The sequence below is a fragment of the Parasteatoda tepidariorum genome, chromosome 10 (genome assembly GCF_043381705.1).
Source record: "Parasteatoda tepidariorum isolate YZ-2023 chromosome 10, CAS_Ptep_4.0, whole genome shotgun sequence".
Lineage (NCBI taxonomy): Eukaryota > Metazoa > Arthropoda > Arachnida > Araneae > Theridiidae > Parasteatoda > Parasteatoda tepidariorum.
This window is the reverse complement of record NC_092213.1, coordinates 84,805,630-84,826,828: the sequence shown is the minus strand read 5'-3', so window position 1 is coordinate 84,826,828 and position 21,199 is coordinate 84,805,630. Positions and strand designations below refer to the sequence as shown.

Here is a 21,199-nt window from a genome sequence, read left to right as displayed (position 1 = left end):
TATGGTCCTATATCTCCCCTTAATATCCTATAATATTCAAATTGCACTACGTGTTATATTACCGAGTACTAGTGTACCCCACCAGAGGAAGTAATTACAGGCTTATTAAGGGTACACAATGTGGTCCTGGTCCTATAAGTTACTACTATTAACGTATATATACAATTGCGTTAAAATGAGGAAATTTGCAGTCAATACATATTATGTGTTAGTACAACATGGCCCTTTATCTCCCTTATGGTAGGGTACACTTGTAACCGGTAATATAATACGTGGTGCAGTTTGAATATTATGGGTCAATATTAAGGGAAGACATGTGGCCATGTTGTAATACAGAATATTGACTTCGAATTTCCTCATTTTAATGCTATACATTTTAACGCTATGGTCGCATTTTGGGCCCCCTAATAAGCCTAAAATTATTTCCTCTTTTAGGGTACACTAGTAACCAGTAATATAATACGTGTTGCAGTTTGAATATTATGGGTCAATATTAAGGTTAGATATAGGGCTATGTTGTAATACAGAATATTGACTTGGAATTTCCTCGTTTTGACTCTATTCAACATTCTTCCTTGGGGTTGAAGAATTTCAATGTTTCGAGAAAGTGAGAGCTCTTAAAACTATATCGCTAGTCTCCGCCTTTAAGACATCCTTCATCTGATCTAGGCGGGTAGAAAATCTCGTGTCAACAATGGGGTTAATGGGAGGTAAGAAATGTTCAATCTCGAAATTCAAATCTAACTTAGATATAATATCAGTGACTCCCTGCAGAAATCCCTTATGTGTTTTCAAGTTTCTCTCAAGGGACTGGAGAATTATTTATATTATAATTGGAATTTGTTATAATATTGGAATATATTATAATAATTGGAATATATTATAATAATTGGAATATATTATAATAATTGTTATAATTGGAATATATTATATTTGGAATTCAAATTATAATTGAAGCTATAATAAATGAAAGAAGTCGAAATGACTACTTTTCATATGAGCAATTTGAAACTTTATTTATCAAAACAGTAGTCACACAACCATTAAGCATACTATACTTTGGACACCAGAGCTTAGGGGGACCCCACAAGAAGCCAATGAAGAAAAATATATTTCTAGAAATTTTTTTCTGTTATAAGCTCTAACACAAGATCATGGTTTAAACTAAATTGCTATTGGTGTCTATTTATTTCAATCTCATGAGATGTTTTCCTGCTGCTGTCGAGCTGAGTTGTTTCTCTTCTGCTGTGGGTTGAGTTGTTTACCTCCTGCTCTCGAGTTGAGTTGTTTACCTCCTGTTACTGAGTTGTTGTGTTGTAGTTGTAGTTGAAAGTTTTGATAACTTAAAAATGTTCTCAGATTGGAATTTTTTTTTTTGCCAATGGCAGGCACTGAATTTGATTCTTTTGCCTATACAATGCCAGAATTGTTGCTCATTTCACGTTACCCATTGGGCACCTGTGAACCAAAGTCACGGAGGCGAGCAACATTGCCCACGCCACACTGCCACAAACCCATTTACAGGGTGGGCCACATTCACACATCATACACACAACAGAGGACGACACAAAGAAAGAGGGAGAAACATCCATGCCCAGAGCGGGATTCGAACCCGCAGCCTATGGCTTCGCAGTCAGGCACGCTAACCGCTCGGCCACCTAGCCGGCAGATTGGAATATTAATTCTAACCTATATGTTTGGTCATTAGGACTGCAAGATCAGCGATAATATAGTGAAAATGTGCTTGTATATTTGGAATTATTGGAAATTATATTCTGTTATTTATGTTGTTGTTAATTTACGTCGCACTAGAGCTGCACAATGGGCTATTGGCGACGGTCTGGGAAGCATCCCTAAGGATGATCCGAAGACATGCCATCCCAATTTTGATCCTATGCAGAGGGGGTGGCACCCCCGCTTCGGTAGCCCGACGATCTGCTCGCGAAGTCGAGCACTTAACGGTAGAACAGTTTAGCGACGACCAATACCGCACACCCTCGGTCCCTACGCAGACTGATCCAAGTGGTCGGTTTTTGTAATCATTTTTTCTAAGCAGTAGTACGACATCAGTTACTAATTTTCCGCGTACACCAGAAAATTGATTATTTAAAACTTGAACAGATTGAAACAATGCGACTCCATCTGTAATCAGTATGCGTTAATTTTTTCTTAATTTCATATTCAAGGAGACTTGGTTTGATTTTAAAAGTATTCATCTTTTTTAAATTTTAATAATGCAACGAGGCTAGAAAAAGAAGCAAAAACCCCTAGAGATTCTTCGAAGTCTTTACGACTGCCGTAAAATGCAAAATAAAAATAGCAATAAAATAAAACTGATAGTTTTATTTTCTTCCTTCTCTGACTATTTGAAAATTTACAATAAAATTAGTGTTCAATACAAGCATATATTTGTGTTATAAAGCTATCGCTCTATCAGTCTGTTTTAAATACAAAACTCTTTTTCTGTAATTCACTAATTTTCAAAAAAAGAGAAATCAAAATGAAATAACATATAAAGATTCAATTATTAAGTTTACTTATTATTAATTGAGAATTTTAACTGTATATGTTGAATGCCTTTTAAAGGTGTCGAATATTTTGAAACGTCCGGTCGCTGAGTAGTAGTGCTTCGCGCTCCCGTGCCACAGGTCCTGGGTTCGATCCTCGGGCCGGGAAAGGTTGTCGCAGCCTTTCATCAATTTAATGGGTCGATAAATGAGTACCAAGCATGCTTGGGAACTAAACACTGGGGGTTCCGCGTTCGGCTGACCACCTGACCGGAACATATGCTCCTGCACACCAGAGCCCGTGGTCAAGAAAACTGAGATGGGCACAGTAGGCCTTGGCCCTCTATGGGCTGTCGCACCACTGAGTTTAGTTTTCGAATTTTTTTGATTGAGATTGTAATGAATGAATCGAGTGTAATTAATAATAGATTGTAATAAATATTTATTTTGCATTATAATGTAATAAACGCTACGTTTTTCAAGTTAGCGAGAGAAAGAAAGGAACAATTTGATTTTGCCACTTAAACAAAAAGGATGGACGCATCACTTTATAAAGACGGAGAGGGGGGTAGCTGGTGATAGGATTATCCCCAACTTTAATTCCTCTTTCTCTCCATCGCTTGAAAGTTATGTGCCTATATTTTTCGTTTTAGGTGTGACAAAAATATTTTTGTTTTCTTTTCTGTCCACCTGAAAACATAGTTCTTAAAATTTATATTTTGTTTTTTCTTGTTTTAAATGTTACCTGTTAATGTTTGAAAATCGTTAAAATTTTGATTGCCAATAAAACGGAAATAAATTTTGTTTTACAATCTCTAGGAAATGTAACTTGAATTGTCATCAGACACAGAGTTTGGGTTTCAGACACAATTGAAATTTGTAGATTCTACTCATAAAGCGAAGAAATTCGAAGTTTTGCTTCACGAAAAAAATTCTCTTTAGTGATAAAATGACGATAAACTTAACTTTCAGTGATCCGGAAGCAATCGTAACTGGTTTTGTCAATAGAATGCTGGCGAAATTTGGAGCACTTTGGCTACTTAAGTTATTAAAATATCTATTTGTGATACGTCCTATTTGCCGATATAGTGTTAATAAAATGTATTTGTTGTGGTCAGGAAACGACTTGAATTCTCAATAAACACGGAGAGCTCAAGTACAGATTTGAATACTGTAGCTAATCGGAAAGTAATAGATATTTCAATTGCATGCTACCATCGTTATAAATACGAAAATGAGTTAATTCAGTTAATAATAATAAATGCTGTAGGTAATAAGAACAATTCTATAAACTGACAGAGAATTATCACAGGTGTCCCAACACTTTCAGAGATAAAAGAAATATTGTTTGTTAATTTTATTGATTATTAATTCAATTTTGATACAGTATTAAGCTTTCGCAAATTTTTTTATTCTCTCTAGAAATTCGTTAATAGTCGATAATTTTTTTTTACAAGAATATTAATTTGAGATCCACAGTAAAAAAATTTCACTTATTTGTTAGAAAAAATTTAAAAGGCATATTAAACGATATTACGAAACACCTGGAAAGTTTGAATAAAAAATTATGTTATATTTCATGGAATTAAAATGGAGGAAAAAAATAGCTTGTTGGACAGGGAATTTTTAAAAAAATGAAACATCAGAATTACTAAAATAATTTTAATTCGGCTCTAAGATCACAAAATATGTGGTTAGCGTTGAAAACTCTTCAAAGAGTTAATTGAAATTTTTTTTATTCCCATTATAGATCCTCCTATTGCAGTTATATAAATTTACTTTTGTAAACTTACTCTAATTTTATTTAAGAAAAGTATTTTTCCCTTATTTATGTTGATATTTCTAATGACATTTAAGAAGCATCAAAATCTTTTAAGTGCTTAGGGTCTCTAAGGCTCTTAATCCGGCCCTGCACACAGGCATTTATTTCTACATCAGTTCATGTATTATTCTACATAAATAACAGAATATAATTTCCAATAATTCCAAATATACAAGCGCATTTTCACTATATTATCGCTGATCTTACTAATGCAGTCTTAATGACCAAACATATAGGTTAGAATTAATATTCCAATCTGAGAACATTTTTAAGCTATCGAAACTTTTCCTCCGCAAATATTATTTAACAATTTTTTCAAACAATAACTGCTCAATGAATTAACGTTACGTATATAATAAATAATTTTCCAGTAGAGTGGAGTTACAAATGCGATACAAAATTCATTCTTATTGAAAAATAATGCGTGAATGAAACTTAATCTTCCTAGAACGGAATATATAAACATTTATGCAATCTTTTCGAAATTTGTTAAAATTAAATGCAATGAATATGGTGTTGTTGTTGTTCATTTACGTCGCACTAGAGCTGCACAGTGGGCTATTGGCGACGGTCTGGGAAACATCCCTAAGGATGATCCGAAGACATGCCATCACAATTTTGATCCTCTGCGGAGGGGATGGCACCCCCACTTCGGTAGCCCGACGACCTGCACGCGAACAATGAATATGTAAGATTAACATATTGATAATTTTTACTTATCGTTACAGATTAGATATCTATTCCATGCTGTAAAATTTCAGCACGTGAATTAAACAAGCCATAATAAATATATATATGAACGCGGGCGATATGGCGATTTAACAGATTTAAAATGTCGCCACAATGGTTGAAAAAGGTAACCGTTGCCACCGGAAATACAGCATTTTCACTTCCTTTTGCGCATTCCTTATATCTGTGAAAATCGGCAATCAACATCAACATCTGGGATTTCGGCTGTTTTTACGTAAAAATGTGCAATTAATTTAAAGAAATTTCGTTTGCTACTGTTTTGTTTAATGATGCCTCCTCCTATTAAAATTAAAGTGAGATGTATATATTTGTATATATTTATTTTGATAATTTTTTCCTGGTTTTAAAGGAAAATTTGTGCATGGATGATATATTTCTAAATTGGTACCTTTTCTCGCTAAATACTATTTTTTAGAAAAGTACTTTCATAAAAAGAAGCTTCAGTACGCCACACCTGCTCTACTTGAAGTATATTTAATTTTAAGTCGTGAATAATATCAGAAGGTTTGCAAGTGACTAATGAAGGTTTTAAATGAAAAAATAAAATGCAGGAGATTTCTGTATCCTGATCTGCGACGGAATAATCGCCAAGTCTTGGCAACTTCCGGGCAGCGACACGCGAGAAACCAAAGAAAAAAGATCACAGAAAGGGACCAACTCGAAATGTATAGCTCGTAGTCGCCCTAGCTCACTGCTGCATATTTTTTTTTTTTCTTTAATTTGCAATTTTAGAATCTATCTGCCATCTTGGCGATTGTAGTTGGTGTAACAGATGAATATCCCCCCAGGAAATATCTCCCCAACTACAATCGCCAAGGTGCCAAATAGATTTTAAACTTGCATATTTTTTAAAAAAAAAGCATTTTGATGTTACCTTTCGAGTTGGTCCCTTTCTGTAATGTTTCTGTTGCTGAGACTTGGCAATTATTCTGCCACACATCACAATATGAAAGTCTTCCTGGAGTTGACAAGACTTAGTTATTATTCTGTCACATGTCATGATACGGAAATCTTGCCTTTTGCCTTCCGCTGAGGAAACCATTTGACATTCTGAATTTCTTAGATAATCGTCACCAATGGCTCGACAGCCCAGGATGAGCCTTGGCCTTCTTGAGAAGTTTTTCCTGGCTGACCCTTTTGCTAATTCTAAGCACCTTATTAAGAAAAAGATTAAGTATCTCACTTTAAACCAAATCATAAAGAGAAATTCCAGAAAGATCTGGTGGAACAATCTCAAAGATCTCCCTATGCTACCAAGATGCAAAGCAATCATCAAGTTTCAACTGGACAGGACTGCCTCCTTAAACATCTTCATCAAATACATGTTGCACAGGGCCCTTTCTGCACGCTCTGTGACCATCAGGAAGAGATGGATGCAGACCTCCTTCACCGTAGCTCAGCACTCTCTGGGAAAAACATCTCTTTTTGTGACTAGTGCTTCCCATCGCAGAACCGCAACGATATTGTCACAGAACTTTGCGGAGTTTTTTCTTTTGGGATGTAGGTATTGATAGGAAGATAGAAAGCAAAATGAAATGTTTAAGATATGTTAGCAAAAACAGCATTTCATCAGGGGACACACTGTCTGCTAACACACTAGAGCTTTTCTGTACAGGGTGCGCAGCGTTTTTAAAGGTGCTTATTTTTGTTTTTTAAACGCCCTTAAAAGTGTTTTTTTTTAATTGGGTGTTTTTAAAAAGTGCTTAATTTTCCTTTTTTGAGAATGAGATATTTTCTTTGCCCTGTCAATTTTCGTCAGGTTTATGGAAAAGCGTGGTTTTCACATTGTTCTTTTTTAATGTTTTCATAAATAAATTAAATGCATTTTGGCGTACCGTTGTTCTGTACTGTATGAAAGCACTAATCATTTGACATGTTTGATGAAATGCTTTTGTGGGTCCGCATGTGCATGTAATGAGCTGGATTCAGTGAGAATTATTCGTGCTCTATTATGAGCAACTCGGCTGCATTTTGCAAGAGATTCTCAATTTTAGGTTTTATTTTCCATTCTCTGGAATCGAACGAAAAAATCTCTCTATCTTCTTATGGTGGCTTATGTAGTCAAGAAAAACAATTCTTTGTGAAAACTAGTTATTTTATCATGATCCTGTAAAGTCTTTGAAAATTGTTTTGCATTTTGTTAACTGTTATAGTGCTTAAAAATATTTTTTTAGTGCTTAAAAGGCGCTTATTTTTTGTTCAAAGATCTGGCTGCGCACCCTGTCTGTAGTCAGAGGTTTAGCAGACAGTGTGTCCCCTGATGAAGTGCTGTTTTTGCTAAGACAGAGGTGATTGTACTCCGGAAAAAATCCAGATTTTTTGCTAACCGCAATCGGGAAATTTCCGCAAATCCAAGGTCCAGAAGTCTCAAGAAGTTAACAATCAGATGACAAAGTTAACAATCAGAAAACTGCATTAGGCATCATGGACATAGAATCGTTAGAAAATCAACAGAACAATATTTCGTTCAACCGTTAGAAGGGGGGGGGGACTTTACAGTTATTTTAGGTTTAGTCAATTTTCTTGTTATGTATAATGAGGTGAAAAATTTAAATGCCTCCGTAAAGTTCGATTCTTCATTACTGAAGTAGAGAAGAAGGGGGCTCCCAAAGAAGTTTTTGGCCCGATTAGGCTAAATCTGACCCTGATAAATATTATAAAGGCTTTCAGTTACTGTGTTTAAATGTTTTTGTCTTTTCATTTCTACTTAGGATGGTTCTGAATTTGATTCTCCAACACCAAAGACTCCTCTCGTAATTTTGGCTAAACCTCCTGATAAGGTATGTTATGCTTTTTCCCCCCACCTAAAATCATAATAGTAACTGCAATTGCTGTACTTATTTTACTGATATTTAGATATTCTGAATCAACAGTTCCCTAAATATGCTCGGTAGAACCCTTAGGGCTCTATGGAGGAGTCACAATTTCAAAATTGTAAAAGGGTTTTAAAAAAAAGAAATTGTTTTCTTTGAAAAAAGAACATGATGCCTGTAATATTACCTGTACTTAGCTGTTAACTCTACTGGATTTTTCCAGTTTCTCCTGGTCTACTGGTTTAATAAAAGTTCTCCTGGTTTTTGTATATTTTAGAAAATTGTCTGAAATTGAGTAAGTTTGCCCCCCAAAAAAATCCCTATTGAAATAGAATTTTTGCACAGATTATTTCTTGAATAATTAAATAAGTATTACTAATATGTAACAAAGTGATCCTCATTTATAGAAATCAGTTTAAAACTTTTTTTTGTTCTATAATGTTCAGTTTATTTTTATTCCGAACTCCTTTTTTAAATTAATTTAAAAAAATCTTAATTATTTCTTATGAAATACATGCATTTTCGAAATTACGAGTAAACATAATTCACAACATTTCTCACATATTTAATGCCAATCATGACCAAAAAATATGACTTTTTTATTATCATATTTGTATTTATATTATTATCATATTATTTATGAAATTTATACTATTTTGTAGAATCTACTGGATTTTGCCTATCTATGTTAACGGTTATGCCTGTTTATAGTATTTCAGTTATTTTTATCAAATTTTTCAAGCAAAATATTAGTGATAAGAATTGTACTATTTAAAAATTGCACTAGTGTTTTCAATTTCACTTTTCAATTAAAAGTATTTAACCACAAATGTGTTTCTTTGATAACCATTTTCATTGTTCATAAAAAAATTTTATAGTTTTATCCTTTAATTTTCTTTTGTACGAAAATCATAATTCAGCTTAATGAATTATAATTCATTTCAGCCCGTGCATGCATCAAAAGTGAATTCAGAACTAGTCTCATTATTCTGGTATGAAATACTTCATTATGAATAGTAATGAGCCGTGATGGCTCAAGGGATAGAACGTTTGCCTTCCAATAAGGCAAACCGGGTTTGAATCCCAACGATGGCTGGTCAATAGGAATTCCGCATCCGGCTTGCACCGACCACAGTGCTCGTGTTAAATATCCTTAGTGGTTGACGGATCATGGCTTAGAGTCCCCTTGCCATCAGGCTAACTGCGGGAGGTTTATGTGGTTTTCCTCTCCATGTAATGCAAATGCTGGTAAGTTCCATCAAAAAGTCCCACACAAACTTCCAATACTTGATCCAGGAGTTCCTTTGTTTTCTGGATTGGGTTCAATATTACAAGGCTACAGAGTTGAACATTAGTAGTCTTAAACAAAAAAAAATTGGGTTGACTGTTGTACGCCAGGTATAAAATAAAAATCTGATTAGTAATGTTTCTTCTGTTAATATCAAATACAATTGCTAATAAACCAGGGTTGGGGGTTTAGACATCCTAAACTGACTAAAACTGTCCAAAACTGTCTTCAAGTGTCTAAAACTTTGAACATTGGTAAAAGGTAAACATCCTATATATGTAACCGTTGTACGCATAATAATTACATATACAGTAGAGAACCATTTATCCGGTATCCAAATAACCGGGAAACCAGAAAACCGGGGAAAATTTCGCTCGATTTTCCCGCCATTTTAAACTAGAACGAAAAAAGCGGAAATTGGACTCATCCTTGAAGTTGAGTAGAGGAAAATGGAAGGAAGGGGAAAAATTTTTTCCCGTTTACCCAGAGAAACGTCATTTCCTCCGTGACCTTGAAGGCAGGGAGGGGAGGAATGTTTTATTTTTTCCTTTAGGCCGTCAATCAAACTCAAGGGTGTGGCATGCTGATTTCGTTTTCTGCTTGATTTACGAGGGGGGTGGGGAAAATGCATTGCATGCATATCAGTGAACAGAAAAAGAAAAGAGAAAAATATATTTATTTGACATCGACTAATAAAAATAAAATCTTTTTCTTTTGAATAAATTCTCATTCTTTGGAAGAGCGGTATCAATTGCAAGTTTTTCTTGGTGTGGAATCACATCTGCTGTAATTAAAAATCTTGTTTTTATCAACAAAAAAAAAAAAAAAAAAAAGGAGAATTGTTTATTAATTTAAACATAGGATTATTTTATGAAGCAGATTGCAGTTTTGTTTTTCTGATTCCACTACGTTTGATTTTTTTTCTTTTCGCGATAAATTTCGCACTCAATAAATTAATTCTTTTTATTCATAAATTTTATCATTAGGTTTTTTTTTTTTTTTTTTTAATTCCGTTGATCTTGCCTTGTTCCGGGTTTTAATATTTATGCTAGTGCCTTTTTTAACTATCGTTTCGGTTCGATAATTTTCAAGTGTTTTTATTTAGATTAATAAGTTTTCCTTTTATTTTATCGTTTCCCCCCGTATAATTAGGTATGAAATATATTGCGTTATTTAATCATTGGTTTTGTTTATATTATTTAATTTAGGAATTGTAATTATTTTTAAAAAATAAATATGAGAATTTTGTATTTTTTAAACTTGATTTTCTTGTCTAAACTTGCAAATTTTTTTATTCTTTTAAATGTTATATTTCTACCATTTTTTTTTTTTTTTAAAGTTAGGAGTACCTTTCTTTTTTCTCTTACTTTATGCATTACACTTTTTCCTTGTACTTCGGGTTCGATAAAACATCGATTAACGACACTTTTTGGTCGATCCAGAAAACCGGGAAATTCAGATATCCGGGATAGCGATGGTCCCGAGCATCCCGGATAATTGGTTCTCTACTGTATTAATAAGTATTTCATACTTTTTATGCAATTTGCTTCAAATTATTAAAGAAAAATAATATAATAGGAAAAAATTTATAACTTTCGAAGCTCCACAATTCATTTGACAACATAAGTAAATATCTTATCTTTTAAATCTGAATAAATATGCTTTTAATACTGATAAATTATGTTTTTGCATAAGGATAAATAATGCAATATTAAAAGTAATAATAAATTTTTTTTAATAAAACCAAAACTTGTCTTCATTTTGTTACTTGCCCAAAAATTAACATTTTATTTTTCACAATATTTTTTTAAAAATTGTGACGTAATTTGAGTGAATAGGTTTTGGACAGGACAGTTTAAACCGTGGATTTTAATACATTCTGTCCTAACCCTTGCCAACTCTGTAATAAACTTTAATAAATTGTGGTCTTGCTATAAGAAGATCGATAATTTAGTGTTCTGTATTTGGAAAAATTGGGAGCTGCTGTTCTAAGTGATAGAGCATTCCTGTGAGATTTGAGATAAACAGGTCCACGTATGTGTATATATATATATATATATATCAAGGGTCTGTCTAGGTTTTTATGAGAGGTACCTATTTTGTGAAAATTTAACATAATTTGTGAAAACTAAAACTTATGTTAAAAAATGAACACAAAAATATGGTAAAGTTAGAAGGTATTTTCAAGAATTGTCACTACAAATAAAAATCATTTATGCCTGTTAAATTTTAATATATTTTTCACCATATATTAAAAAATGATTTTGCTATTGTGAAATTTTGGGCTTAAAATTGTATCCAAATTTAAAAATCATCATACATTGTTACATTTCAGCTTGAATTTAAAAAAAAAAAACATGCATTTAACAGTACTTGTTATTTTAACAGTATTTTCATTGTGAGAACATTTCCCTCGGGGGGTCATATGGAAAAAAGTTTTACTGAGGAAAAAATAAAGGTCTGTTAGAATAAATTTAGAAAAATGTTCCAATGTTTTGAATAGTGTTTGTATTTCAACTTCCTCTAAAGTTAACAGAGAGAGCGCCTCGTCCTCTAATTTGAAGAAAAATTCTGCGAAAAAGAAGCTCACTAAAATATGAAGTGACCGGTTAGGCTTACCGCACCACTCACCAAGCACCTGCTACCTATTCATATATGTGGAATCAACCCGGTATTTATCATTTCTTACGAGGATACAAAAACAAAATTTTAAGAGGTGGGGAGGTGAATCTTAAAACTAGCTTTTTTAAAAGCATTTTGTGAAACTACCGCTAAACGGTAGTAATATTGCCCTCGACAGAGCCCTGTATGTATATATATAAATAATAACTTTTTTTCTGTCTGTTATAACTTATAAGTATTTTGTAATTTCAAAAGTATTACTCGATATGAGTTTAATCAATTATAAACTGAAGAAATCTTCCTTATTTCTATTAGAATAAAGTAAAAAACATTTCATGTTTTAACAAGCATGTTTTTCCTGAAGTTGAATTTGTAAAGGTACCACTAAACGGTAGTAAAATTGCCCTAGACAGACCCCTGTATGTATGTATATATAATCACTTTTTTCTCTGTCTGTTATAACTTATAAGTATTTTGTCATTTCAAAAGTATTACTCAATATGAAATTAGTCAATTATAAACTGAAGTAATTTTCCTTATTTCTATTAGAATAAAGTAAACCAGAGTAGCAATGTATTGGCTAGTCCAAATATTCAAACTGAACTTTTGAGATCCCCCACAGTTGTTCAGAAAGCATCATCTGTCACTCCTGAAATAGAAGATAGTGCTATAATTGTCCAAGGAGCTGCTTCTACAAGTAAAGATAGCGACTCATTTTCTGATCTTGTGAAAAATGTCGCCCACCGTGTTTTTCATGTTCAACAAAAACCAGTCACTACACAAAGTGAATGTAAGCTTATTAAATAATTTTTATTTAATTAATTTCTTTTTAGAGCCAAGTGCTTTATTCTAAATATTCTATAACTATTGTTAAGAAGAAAAACAACGTAAATAATATTTATTACTTGTTTATGTTTGAAACACTTATTTTACTGTTTTCTAGGTTTTGTGATAAAGTTCGAATTTAATATAATATGTTGTTCATAAATGTTTGTGTGTATATATATATATATCTTTGTGTGTATGTAACATAAAAAGCTTCAATTAATATTTTCATGTTATTCCTTTTCTGTAAATCCATTTCTTAATTTATTATTCAAATTTCTTAATTTATTACTTGTGAATATGAAATAAGCATTAAGTCACATTCTTTCAACCAGGGTCCTGCTTTTGAGAATTTGTACAAATAGAGTCCTGTTATTGCAAAAATTGCTAAAAACCTTTTCAAGAAGTTTTTAGATTGTAAATAGATACAAGATTTATGCCGGCCTGGTGGCCGAGCGGTTAGCGTGCCTGACTGCGAAGCCATAGGCTGCTGGTTCGAATCCTGCTCTGGGCATGGATGTTTCTCTCTCTCTTTATGCTGTCCTCTGTTGTGTATGATGTGTGAATGTGGCCCACCTTATAAACGGGTTTGTGGCAGTGTGACGTGGGCAATGTTGCTCGCCTCCGTGACTTTGGTTCACAGGTGCCCACTGGGTAACGCGAAATGAGCAACAATTCTGGCATAGTATAGGCAAAAGATTCAAATTCAGTGCCTGCCATTAGAAAAAAAGAAAAAAAAAAGAAAGATACAAGATTCTGCTCAACAATTGCTGCTACTAAATTAGAGATGCAACATACAAATATTTGGTATTTAGCCCATACTGCTCAACACAGAATATTCATTTCGGATGAATAATGAAAACAAAATCACTCACATTTTTAATAATTTCAATTGACATATTTTAAATAACACAACTTAGTAATGTATCACTTTTAATGTGTTATGCATTAAGTAAACATAAACAATTCTTAAATTTATAATATTTTATTTAAAAAATTGCCAGAAATGAATTTTTATTTATATATTATTCTATTAATTAATTTTATCAATAAATATAAATTGATCCATTATTTATTTGCAAAAAAAAAGTTATGATTTAATATTAATAAGAATGCGCACATGGTGTTTGTAAAAGTAGAAATATTTTCTTAGAACACTACATTTAGAATTTAAACTTAGGGAAATTTATGCATGCAGATTTTATTAGCTCTTGTTATTACAACAATTCTACTAGTGGGTAGGGAATTCTTTCTTTCCTGCTTTTTATGAAGGAACCTAAAAAAAAAAATACTTCAGAATTCTTTAAGAATTCACGTACACCATAATTAAAACCTTTTCTGAAAAAAGGATTTTGTAGTATTTATTTTTAGTTTGCCATGTCTGAATTTCAATGACTCCATTCTTTTTGTATAAATTTACTACTGTGGGTCAAATTTTAAAGATATTGCTTATGGCAAACATTTTAGCATATTTGTTACTTTTTTATGTACGTTAAATTTAAAACTGTCCATAAACTTCACTCTCTAACTTAAAATGTTTAAAACATTTTCAGCAAACCAAAGTTAATCAGCCACAAATTATTCGTTAAGCATAATTCATTTATGTACTCTTAAAAAAATCAAATAGATACTCTAGCATTTTTGTTTAATATATATATATATATCATGGTGCGTAGCATTTTTAAAAGATGATTAAAGGTGCTTATTTTCGATATTCGTTTATAAAAGTCCTTAAAGGTGCTTTTTTTTTATTAGGTGTTTTTAAAAAGTACTTAATTATCCATTTTTGAAAATGAGATTTTTTTTTCTTTACCATGTCTATTTTCGCCATGTATTATGCAAAAGCATGCTTTTATCATTGTTCTTTTCAACGTTTTGACAATTCATTCAACCACAATTTATTTCAGCGTACCGTCGATCTGTAGCGTAGCGTATGAAAGTGCCTATCATTTTACATGTTTGATGAAATACTTGCGAGTCCACTTGTGCGCATACTGAGCTGGGTTCGGTGAGATTCTTGCACTCTCATGTGCAACTCCGCTGCATTTTGCAAGATATTCTCAATTACAGGCTTCATTTTCCACCGTCTGAAATGGAACCAAAAAATCTCTCTATTTAATATAATGAAGAAAGGAGTTCTTTATCAGAAACTAGTTATTTTATCAGCATCATGTACAGTCTGTTTTGCATTTTGTTAATGTATGTAGTGCTTAAAAATATTCTTTTTGTGCTTAAAAGGTGCTTATTTTTTGTTGAAAGATTTGTCTACACACCCTGTATATATATATTAAACAAAAATGCTGGAGTATCTATTTGATTTTTTATGACTTTTTTTCTAATCTTTTTACAATATATATATTGTAAAAAGATTTGTTATTTTGAAAAATTAACTATACAGAATGTTCAGTAAAAAAGTAGATTTCATTTGTATTCATTGCAAAAAGAAATTCTGATTAATAATTAAGGGTTTGATGTTCTTTTTTTAGCCAATGATCAGAAGCAGGTAACTACACCAGATATGTCATATCCAGTCAAATTAGTTGATGAATCTTTGCAATGGTGTGACAATGCTTTAGAGGTAACTTTTCTTAATTTTTTTGCTAGACTTCATATGCATTTACACTGTACCCCGTGGCAGAATCGTAGCGACATTATCGCAGAACGTTAGATAGTTCTTGCAGAAAAATTTTTCTCTTGGGAAGTAAAAAGTTTTAATTTTCTTTTCTGCTGGAATTTACACGTAAAATTTGAAGCGTGCATTTAAATAATCACTTTTTGAAAAGCTCAATTTATGCCAATGTCGTACATCCATTTTGATTGTGTTTTTGTCAGTTATTGACTTTGATTTTCGTGTGGCATTTTGATTTTCGGATATATTTCAGGTGATATTGGAAATTCCCATTGCGCATTTGATCATTTACTTTTTAAGGCAAGGATTCTATCAATTTTTCTGGCAGTTATTGCTTTTTATTTCCACATGGTTTTTAAAACCCGTTTTTTTTTTTTACATGTTATTATTTTTTACAATAAACAAATCTTGAAACGAAACATTCCTTTCTGTAAACCCTTTCTGAAGGTTGTTGATCTATTTTTTTGATGCTAACTGTTTTAGAATTCAGACATTTAATTATTTTTTTAACGTGATGATGATTTGCAAAATGCGATAAAGGAAACAATTAGTGCGTCTCCCCCCCCCCCNCCCCCTCTACAAAATGCAAAAATATCACCCATAATATTAGAATCAAAAAAATATTGCATATTCAATTGAAAACATTATTTGGTTTTTTTAAACACAGCATTTTTGTTACCTGAAATTAGTAACATAAATTTTTGTTATTATTGAAAGTATTTTGCAGAAAGATTTTAATGCTAGAGAGTTTTATTGCAGAAAGCCCGAAAAATTCTGCCACATTGACTATACACTTAAATTTAATGATTTTTTTTTTTTTAGAATTTAATTACATTTATTGAATAGTATTTTTGATTTTAATTAAATGTTTGAGAAAGTTGTTTGTTAGTTATAAAGTGTTGAAGTATTTAATGTTATGAAGTAAGTTTGCCCAAATTGGATATGCTTATGGTAGGAATTATATTAATATTTTATTTATTTTTTATGCATTTTTGTTTTGTTTTCTGTGTCTTATTTTCACTTTTTGTGTTGCTTTTACTTGATAAAATTAAGTTAAAGGAGAAAAATCTCTCCTTTTTTTTTGGTTCTCATATTATTGTATTTGTAACAATATAACCTAGAACATCTAGACTTCTCAGGGGTTTGAAAGGACGATAGTATTTTAGATCATAGTTCGTAGCATTTTCAAAAAGTGCTTAAAGGTGCTTATTTTTGATTTTCGTTATTTAAAAGCCTTTAAGGGTGCTCTTTTTTTCATTGGGTGTTTTTAAAAAGTGCTTAATTTTCCTTTTTCGAAAAAGAGATTTTTTCTTTACCGTGTTGATTTTTGGTATTATGCAAAAGCGTGCTTTTCACATTGTTCTATTAAACACTTTCCAAATTCATTCAACCACATTCCGTTTTGGCGTAAACTATAGGGCCATAGTGTGTGAAAGCTCCAATCATTATACATGTTTGATGAAATACTTCTGAGTCCGCATGTGCCTCTACTGAGCTGAGTTTGGTGTGATTATCGCAGTCTCATGTGCAAATCTGCTGCATTTTGCAAGATATTCTCAATTTCAGATTTCATTTTCCTCCCTCTAAAATCAAACTGAAAAATCTCTTGATCATTTTGTAATGGCAGCTAATAAAATCAAGAAAAGCGTTCTTTGTCAGAAACTAGTTATTTTATCATGATCATGTAAAGTCTTTGAAAATTATTTTGCATTTTGTTAATGTACATATAAAAATATTTTTTGAGTGCTTAAAAAGTACTTAAAAGGTGCTTATTTTTTGTTGAGCGATTTGACTACGCCCCCTGTGAATACTTCACTTATGGAGCAAAAGAATTATCTAAGTTAAAGGTTAATCAATTTTTAGCATGCTTGATTTTGTTATAAATTTACTTTCTGTGGAAATTTACTTTATAAATTTTGTCAACAGTTATTTCTATGGATTTTCACAGTTTTTGAAATCTAGATATTTTAAAACAACATTTCTGTGACACATGGATTGCACATTTGGGTTATTTCTTTTTAACCGCTTCCCTTACCAATTATTTTGAAAAAGAAAGGCAAAAAGTCAACATATTTTTTTATTCCATTAATATATACAAGGAAATGTGTAGGAAACATTTAATTTACCATCAGTTTACTATCGAGAGTTATTACGGGCAAATGAAAAAAGTTAATTACAGTGCAACCTCGAAAATCCGGACTGCTGGGGGGGTTGGATGGTCCGTATTTCCGAAATTTCCGGATTTTAGATACCTTACTTGAATTGATAGAATTATCGAAGTTTCGAATTCGCCAGGCTGATTTCGCGATTAATCACACGTGTGTAGACCCCGACGTCGATTTTAACATAAATATACTCTTTAAATAATAAATAAAAGACATTAAAAATCAAACTTTCGTCATTTTCCCCCCGCAATCGATCGTTTAGATAACATAATATTAGCAATTAAAACTAAAAATATAGGCTTAAAACGCGAGCTGAATTTCAACTTATAACCGAAACAGATGCTTCTAGACTAGACTGTACCAGCTGATACTAATCCTTTTTTTGTTGGGGGATGAAAGAACTTGTCCCTGCTTCCTAAGCTTCAAGGTTAAGAAGGAACCAGTTTTCTTTCATCACAAGGGGGAAAAACAAGGAGATGGAAGAATTCCTCCTTCTGAGGGGATTCCCCTTCAGGAGGAGGGGATTCCCCTTTATATTCTTTGTTATCCATACAGAGCTGATTAGAATGACTGGAATTTCCTTATCAGCTATGAGCTGTCATTCACACCCCACCTCTACCTCTTCATCTACTGCTTCATTGTTGGAGAAGAGTTGTGGTTTTGCATTAAAATTTTTATTTTAAGCGATTTTTTAAAAAAATTTTCTTTTGAAATTTTTTTCTGAGGAACTGGACGTATGAGTCCGGATTTTAGAGATTTCCGGATTTCAGAAGTCCGGATTTTCGAGGTCGTACTGTATCAGTCTTTGTATGATAGTTCTTAAAACTAGGGACAACACAAAGTGATACTTTTCAAACGTCAAAGAAGGAATATGCCTTTTTTTTTTTACTCTTATGGCTATGTAAATTCAGCAACCATCGTATATACAATCGTACAAGACGCGTGTGCAGTCCAACATCAAAACTCCCAAATCAAACTTCCAATCACAGCAGATTATGTTTTTGCTTCCGACCGAGTAAAAATGGGATAAAACAAAATGTACTGACAAATCCTGCTACGCCCAAGTTTTCTCGGGATGACAAATAGTTGCAATACATACATACCCAAATTGATTTGGGATAATCAGGGATGCGGTTAAAAAGGCACTCCATCTGCTACCATCAGGTTTTATTAATAATTTTTTTTGGCAGTAATTGATACAAATCTTTTGAAATACTAATGTGTTTGATTATACGTTTGTATTATGGCATGCATAATTTTGTAATCGCTTTCTAACATGCTTGATTTGCAAGGATTTCATTGGGTAATTTTCTTTGCTTTTGCTTCAGTTATTGCAACTGATTTCTTCATGGTGTTTACAATTGATTTTTTAACACAATAATATTGCGATCCGCAATTCTTAACATCTTCCTGCTATTTTAAGATTTAATATTTTTTCTTGTCTCAAGTTAAAATAAATTGGGTGGATTTTTGGAGGTTTTCCAATTTTAAAAGATCAGATTTTCAAGGTTGTACTGTAATTTGCTTTGACTAGATTGTTACACTATCAAAAAGCACTTTTTTTGCGAATGTAACCATGTAAGTTTGAAAGAAAGTCATATAATTTATCGCATTTTATTTAAATTGATTTTTTAATCTTTTATTTTCTGAAAACTTTTCATAACTTTTCTTGTTTTCCATTTGATTTTAATTATTTATGTGCATTTAATTGCATTTATTCATATATATTTGATTATATTTGTATAATAATGATTATATTTATATGTATAGTTAACTCTGGATATAATGCACTCTGTTCTTCTAGTGAAAACGGATGTTATAACGTGAGATCGCTATATTGTGAATCCGAAAAATTTGTGCAAATGTTTACTTGTATTTCATAAATGCTGGGTCCATTAATAAGCAACCCGATATTATTAAATAGATAAAAATAAATAACATGAATTGGATGGCCCACGTGATACGAATGAGTGATGACAATGCAATAAAAAAGATGCCGCTTTTTAGTCCTACTGGAACAAGAAAGAGGGGAAGGCCGTAGTCGAGATGGGTTGACTCGGTGGAGGCTGATTTCAGTTTATAAAAAGAATTGGATAGATCGGAAGTCGTTATGGAGAAATCTTCAGAGGAAGGCCTTAGCCCACATTGAGCTGTCTGGCCAACTATGATGATGGGTTTATTTTGGCAAAAACATCTGCATTTTAAATAAAATTATGAAACTGCTTAATGTGCAGTTTTTTATGTGAATAAAGTAAAAGTATTTATTTGTAATAATATTATAAAGGTTAAAAATGCATTTATATTTTTTCAAGTGGCATCTTTTCATATTGGGCATAAACTTTAAACCATAGGTTTCCAATGAAAGCATCCCCCAGGGGAAGGTGAAACTCTTCTAGTGAAACTGAGGGGTGTTATGGATTTTCTGGAAATTTAAAATCTACTCTTTATCTTAATTAAATATGCAATTCTTTAAAAGTCAGAAATTTATGATTAGGAAACTTTGAAGTATGTAAATATTTGTTTTTTAATTCTTTTTATAAAGAATTCTTGAGTTAATTTATTTCTATAATTTCTTTTCTTTGTTTAATATTTCAAAGAGATATTCTATTTTTATTACAGTATTTGCATGATGGAACTGACTTTTATGTGATTGGTGTTATTGGCTTGCAAGGTGTTGGGAAATCAACTATCATGTCAATTATTAGTGGAAATTATTCTGAGAAATCTAAGTGGTAAGATCTCTCTCTTAATCCTAATGGAATATGTTTATGCAAACATTATAATCATAATTAACTGGTGAAAGATTTGGCTTTGCACCCTGATTATGTTTAAAGTTTTAGCTCAATTTGTTTTCGACTTCATTTAATTTCAGTTCTTCATTTGATTTTACTAACATTTTTAATTTTTCTTTGCCTAAGCAACCATTTGCAACCTTGAATGTGTGTACTTTTGAGGTACTTCATGTACTTTTGCAACCTTTATGATATTTTCTTTTCATACTTTTAGACTAGGAAGGAGAAATTCTATATTATGGATGTTTATTATATAGCTTTCTGTCTATTTTGTTATAATAAATTTTTTTTAATTTTAAAATAGTATATAAATAAAAGCATCATGTATAATATTTTTTTATATCTTCTAGGCAGCTTTTTAAGCCACAAACTAATGATTTGAAAGAAATTGGAGAACACTGTACAACCGGCATTGATATATATGTGACTAACCAAAGGGTTATTCTTTTGGATACACAAGTATGCATTTATTAGTTTTTATAAAATAATGTGTGCCAAAGTAACCCTACAGTTTACAATTTTTATCAAGATTTCCATGCATTCTATAATGTTCAAAAATAAATAAATAATAATAATAATTTTCTGATAACTTTTAATCTAAGGATCAAATTTTCAGATTCTTCAAATACATCTTAATGGCTTGAAAGTTTTGCACGTACCAATTAATTAGTGTAGACAATAATTTTATGTTATAAAATATTATATCAATATATTTTGATTTCTGTTATTTTATAGTACATATGCTCGGAATTGTGTAAAGTCAAATAAATTTTTTTTTCTTATGCAAATTTTGCTTTCCAAAATTATTTTGAAAAAGGTATTGCACTAAAGAAAGCCAAAATTTTTTAGGAAATTATGATCTAAAAAGAAATTTTGTTGATAAGGAATATTAGGCTCTGCTAACTTTCAGCACTCCTGCTTATATGTACATGAATATTTCTTTTAAATCTTGACTCTAATATATGAGATTCGTGAGCCTGATTAAT

The 21,199-nt window shown here is 31.8% G+C and overlaps 1 protein-coding gene across 2 annotated transcripts in view; it reads left to right on the top strand.

Moving 5' to 3' along the window:
* Window positions 1–5,214: 5,214 nt before the first annotated feature.
* The window catches only part of LOC107437604 (nonsense-mediated mRNA decay factor SMG9), a 34,921-nt gene continuing 18,936 nt past the window's right edge, over window positions 5,215–21,199 (top strand). For both annotated transcript variants that reach the window (XM_071186040.1, XM_043045075.2), the window contains exons 1-6: window positions 5,215–5,372; window positions 7,791–7,859; window positions 12,352–12,592; window positions 15,114–15,205; window positions 20,041–20,153; window positions 20,564–20,672. In XM_071186040.1, the coding sequence (XP_071042141.1) occupies window positions 5,346–5,372; window positions 7,791–7,859; window positions 12,352–12,592; window positions 15,114–15,205; window positions 20,041–20,153; window positions 20,564–20,672 (651 nt within the window). In that variant the 5' untranslated portion in view covers window positions 5,215–5,345. The remainder of the gene's footprint in view (window positions 5,373–7,790; window positions 7,860–12,351; window positions 12,593–15,113; window positions 15,206–20,040; window positions 20,154–20,563; window positions 20,673–21,199) is intronic.